Source organism: Microchirus variegatus, assembly GCF_963457635.1.
Source record: "Microchirus variegatus genome assembly, chromosome: 1".
Classification (NCBI taxonomy): domain Eukaryota; kingdom Metazoa; phylum Chordata; class Actinopteri; order Pleuronectiformes; family Soleidae; genus Microchirus; species Microchirus variegatus.
Window position 1 is genome coordinate 4002392 of NC_139802.1, and position 5637 is coordinate 4008028.

General features: G+C 39.6%; 1 protein-coding gene across 1 annotated transcript; it reads right to left on the reverse strand.

Moving 5' to 3' along the window:
• Positions 1 to 4269: 4269 nt before the first annotated feature.
• s100w (S100 calcium binding protein W) lies at positions 4270 to 5216 on the reverse strand. Its single transcript, XM_083886320.1, has 3 exons — positions 5138 to 5216; positions 4719 to 4867; positions 4270 to 4589 (listed from the first exon to the last, which is right to left on the reverse strand). Exons 2-3 carry the CDS (start codon positions 4857 to 4859, stop codon positions 4398 to 4400), a joined length of 333 nt encoding a protein of 110 aa, XP_083742446.1. The 5' UTR covers positions 4860 to 4867; positions 5138 to 5216; the 3' UTR covers positions 4270 to 4397.
• Positions 5217 to 5637: the final 421 nt, after the last annotated feature.

The following is a 5637-nucleotide window of genomic DNA, read 5'->3' on the forward strand; positions in this document are numbered from 1 at the left end:
CCACTCCCTGTAAACCAGCTTCACCAGTCTCATGGCGTAAGGCAAAGGTTTACTTTGTTGGCAGTACTTGTGGTGTGTGTGTGTGTGTGTGTGCGTGCGTGCGTGTGTGTCTGCGTGCGTGTTTGTTTGATACAGGTGGATCATTTGCGGATTAACTTATTGTGGAGAAAATGTGACAAAGTGCATGGAAACATTTAGGCTGTAGAAGTCACCTCAGTCCAAATGTGTATGCATCAAGTAATGGTTTGGTGAAAACTCCCTTCCAGATATTGATATTCTGGTTATAAAGAGTGATGCTGCATGACTCAGCATATTTGTTCCCATGCATATACCTCTCAGCTCCAACGACCAATCCCAGTCCATGTAGTGTCAACATATAGAGACAAACAACAGGTGTGAAGTTTGTGAAGAATGTTATTTCAAACATTCTATCAACACAGATATGTACATCGATAGTCTGCCGTTAGAATTGATTTGCCTCGGGTGCACTGTGGAGTCGGTATGAGCGTTTCTAATGCCATGCTAGCTGGTACCATTGACTTGCGCGAGCCGTAGCTAGCCTTATGTCCAAAATTCCAACTATAGGTGGTGGTCAGGCAGAGGTCAAGCAGGAAGCAAATCTGGGTGACGCAGTGACGATATGATTCTGTTGGGGAGGGAAGTAGACGACATTTTCTTACATATGAAGTGAGACGTCACCTCGCATGACACCATGGTTTTTCTTCACGGTTCCATTTCAATCTCCTTTTCACCCAGTTTTACCAAGTTGAGTTTCCTTGGCTTTGTTGCAGTGACTCAGCAGTGTGGGTTAGTGTGTTTTAAACTGAGGCCAAATGTTTCACGGCGTCATATGAGGTGATGCTGCTAAACTAACAAACACATGGTCAGGTTAATAACATAGCAGACATGTCACGTACTCCCTGTAAACCAGCTTCGCCAGTCTCTCTGTGGGAACAGTTTACTTTGTTGACAAATACTTCGGTGTGTGTGTGTGTGTGTGTGTGTGTGTGTGTGTGTGGGCAGTTTAAGCAAGTCATGCTCTATTGTTGCATTTTGATAAGGTCACAATAGAGCATGAGTTGCTTAAATTGCCACTAGTTTACTTACACTTATCCCTTTCTCTGTTTTCAGCCCACTTGCTCCACCTATAGCGTAGTGAGGGGAGTGCATTTGCTCACACACAATACTAGAAGTGGAAGTGATGAGGGCACACACTGAAAATGAAGAAAGTCAACAACACTTGACCAGAAATAAACATCACTGAATAATGTACCTGTTCCAGTGTTACCTTAGTATAAACTACATTCTTAGAGCTATGTGTATTTTTACTGTCCGTGTCTAGTTTTGTGTTAAGCACCGGACGCCAAGTCTAATTCCTGTGTGTCTATTGATGCATTTGGAAGGTCAAAGGTTGGATTCCTTGCTACTGCAGATGTGTTCCTGGGGAACACCGAGTGCATCACTAACAACACGTTTGGGAAAGGGCATTTTGGATAACTGTAATCGCTCACGGAGAAGTTCCAACGGTTTCCGAAAGCCGAGAAGGTGCACGTCAAATACGACGTGTGGTTATTACGGTAAATTTACTCACGCCGTTGCAAGAAGACGGGGGAATCAGCGTCTTTGTCAACAGAGAGGACAGAGTTGGGGGAAAAAAAAACACTTGAAACAAATGTTGTTTTAAATATGTGTTATACTGTTCAAATTAATTTGTTATTATTCTTGTTTTCCTTTATTTGTAAGTAACTGACAGATATTGAAAGTTATTTGGGGAAAATGGGAACAAGCACTTACTTTTGCACTTACTTTATGGCTAAAATAAGCCAAAATAAATCAAGATGGAGATTTTTAGGCTTAGGTGTTAAAGGGTTAAGTTGCTCCTATGAATGGGTATGAAAGGTGTGTGATAGAAAAAGTGCTGCACATAGATTCTCTGTATGAACTGGTGTGAAGGGGTGAAAAAAAAAACTACCACATTGCTTGGTTTACAACGAGTTACCACTGGACTCTGGTAAATATGAGACCTTCGGAGCACAACGCCATATTTCCATGTTTGCACATGACTCACAGACCAGAAGTGATTACTCTATGACAGCAAGGGGAGTTCTACTTCTTCTAAAATGATGAAGAAAACATTTTTTCAAATATGTACTGTTGTATTTATATTTCATAACTAAAAAGGGGATCGATTACATTTCTTGTTCAGCTGTTCACAGGTCGTCTGACACAATTATCCTCACATAACAGCACCGTTCATGTTCTCACTGTGGTGAGTGTCAAAATCAAGGAAGCTCAGCCGAATTTACGTATAAATACCTGAAATAACTGGGCGTGAAATGAGCTTCTCCTGTTTCAAAGACCAGCAACCGCAACCGCCACTGCAGCTTTGTCTGTTTGCATTACAGCCGTTTAAAACAGACAAACTTTGAAACTGGATTCTCTGCAGAGGGTCATAAATTATGGACTTAGTCTCCGAGTCTTTGAAGAAGTACAAGAAGCTAAAGCCTCACAAACTGTTTTTAAAATCCTCAGAGAACATGTTGCAAGTGTGGCGAGGTGCTGAAACACAGCTGCAAGTCTCAACCTGACGACCTGTGACTGTGAGCAGCAATTGAGACACAGATGTCATTCTTTGACTGTTTATGATCCTCCCAAATGATTGTATACCGTATGTTTTATTACCTTTTGTCGTATCATCACACTAATTTAAACAATAGACGGAGTAATAAATTATGTTAATACACGTCAGTGGATGTATTTGTAATCCCTCAAATCAAGTTCCTTTCTCCTTTTTGTCAGTTAAGTTTAGTTCACTATGAAATGAGATGCTATTAAGAGAAATAAACTCATCTGAGTTTAATGAGACCGGCAGGACACTTAGAAAGTAGTCCCCTCCACCTTTCCTAGCGAACTGAGACCAGACAATCTGAAACTGTTTCAATGAAAGCCTTGAAAGAGACACAAACATTTAAAAAAATCAGTCAAATTATTCCTTAAGAGGTTTGCAAATATTTTCAAAGGATCCTTGTTTAGGGTGATGCCGACTATAATGATGGTAAATTTCAAGTCATTCCGAGATACTTTTTGCTTTTGAGACTAAAGTCAGCTCACTGTCAAAGTGTATCAGGGCAAATGGATCATTTCCTGAATTTCAAAGATTCATTTAAATTATTCCTTAAGAGCTTTGCAAATATTTTCAATGCATCCTTGTTCAGGGTGATGCCGACTATTATGACGGTAAATTTCAAGTCATTCCGAGATACTTTTTGTTTTTGAGACTAAAGTCAGCTCACTGTCAAAGTGCATCAGGGCAGATGGATAATTTCCTGAATTTCAAAAATTCATTAAAATTATTCCTTAAGAGGTTTGCAAATATTTTCAACGGATCCTTGTTCAGGGCGATGCCGACTATTATGATGGTAAATTTCAAGTTATTCCGAGATACTTTTTGTTTTCACGAAGAAAGTCAGCTCACTGTCAAAGTGCATCAGGGCAAATCGATCATTTCCTGAATTTAAAAAATTCATTAAAATTATTCCTTAAGAGCTTTGCAAATATTTTCAACGGATCCTTGTTCAGGGTGATGCCGACTATTAAGTCGGTAAATTTCAAGTCATTCCGAGATACTTTTTGTTTTTGAGACTAAAGTCAGCTCACTGTCAAAGTGCATCAGGGCAAATGGATCATTTCCTGAATTTCAAAAATTCATTAAAATTATTCTTTAAGCGGTTTTCAAATATTTCCACCGGATCTTGGTTCAGGGAGATGCAGACTATTATGATGGTCAATTTCAAGTCATTCCGAGATACTATTTGTTTTTGAGCCACCATCATCTCACCACCTGTCGTAATTTAAAGAAGTTAAGGCCCCTGGTAAACGACAAATCAAATATGTTTTCCAGCTGCAAAAGAACATGGTAAACATGGGCTGTCTGACTGAACTGAACATAAAATAATAATGGACACATCGCTTCCTGTTTGCAAACCACTTTGTTTCTTTCATGGCACCTTTCAACTTACAGATTGAAGAGTTATTGAGCAGACATTTCATTCAGCGGAGCACTGATGGTGACGTGTGCACTGGACAACACAGTGAGCGATGTCTGTTTCATGATTCATGAGCCCCCCGTGCACATTTCCTTCCACGGCAATGACACCGGATACTTGAGCAGGAAAACATGCAGTGATTGCCACAAACAGTCAAGGAATCCAGTTTTGTGTTTTTGTGGTTTTTAATTATGAGTTAGTATTGAAATGTGACTGAAAAGTAGCTTAATGAGAGACTGTGGATCTTGCATGCACGGTTCAAACACACAACAAAAGATTTGTAAAATACTATGCAAACCAATACTATATGTATAAGTTATTGTTAACAGCAAACATTTGAAGGTTCTGGGTTTAATCTTCACTCTTTTCACCTCCTTGATCGTTGCCCTTGTTCTTCTTGCCTCCCCTGCCTGTCTTCTTGTTGTAGTAACATTTGGCCAGTTCAGACACACACCGACAAAACTCTCGGAAGTTGATCTCCCCGTCGTGGTTCTTATCCAGCAATTTCATGGCTTCTTCTATGTCGTCTGCGTTGATGTTTCCCTGAAATTAGTAATCTTATAGTTAATGGAAAAACACAAAATCACATGAATGAAGTAAGAGTTTTTTTTTCTTTCTTTTGGATGAATGCACATGCATATAAGTTTATCCTGAGCGTGTTTCATTGCTTACCTTCAATTCAGGGCTTTGAATTTCATGCTCCAGCACTTTCTTTAGTTCATCCTTGTTTAATTGACGTTTCTTCCCTTCTTCATCGGCATACTCCAGGAAAATATCTACAATGTTTGTGATAACCTGTTCCAGACGAGCCATAGCTGCAACTAGGGACGAAAAAAAAAAAGTTATTTTTTTACTGGATTGAACAGGGAAGCATGTAAACATGTGGAAAAAGTGACTGTGTCAAATCTCTCTACACGAGCAACAAGACAGCAAATCCAAATGAGCACAACGTTGGTTTTCAAAACATTTGAGGTTACTATACTTGGAAGGATTTACGTTAAAATAACGACGTTTACAGTCTATATAGACATTCTGTCAGTCTGGCTTAAAAGCTTCTATTTTTCCTCCACAGGCTTTCCTTCAGTGCTCACCTTAGTTAGAGTTCCTGCTCACCAGGTGAAGAGAGATCACGTCTGTGTCGCCGGGCTGGTTCCCAGAGACTGTTGTCAGACTCGGGGGGGAAAGAGTGGTACATAAACACACACACACACACATTCACTCATCAGCAGTGATTCATGCCTGGGTAATGTACCAAGCTCCACCCTGACCAGACTCTTACAGCTGTGCCATAAAATACTGTATAAATAGCATAGATGTAGTGTATATTTACAGTGTGTGTGTTATTTCACCATTTAAGGATTGCAACGGCGTGAATGTTGTGAATTTTAAACTTTTGTTGCTAGGATTTAAATAGCTAATGCATTTATAAATAATGTATAAAAGTAAAAGTGAGTTTTGCCATTTTGAGGAAACACAGAGGAAGTTAAGAACACACTACTGGAATAAAAGAAAAGTAGCTTTTGAATGAATTTGGGACTGATGAATGGTCCACTTCAGTTCACTTAAACCCAGCAGCAGCAGCTTGAATCAT

Coding starts and splice junctions, on each gene's coding strand:
- s100w (XM_083886320.1), bottom strand. CDS start 4,859: ATGGCTCGTCTGGAACAGGTTATCACAAACATTGTAGATATTTTCCTG. Junction 4,590..4,718: donor TTCAAAGCCCTGAATTGAAG/GTAAGCAATGAA, acceptor TACTAATTTCAG/GGAAACATCAACGCAGACGA.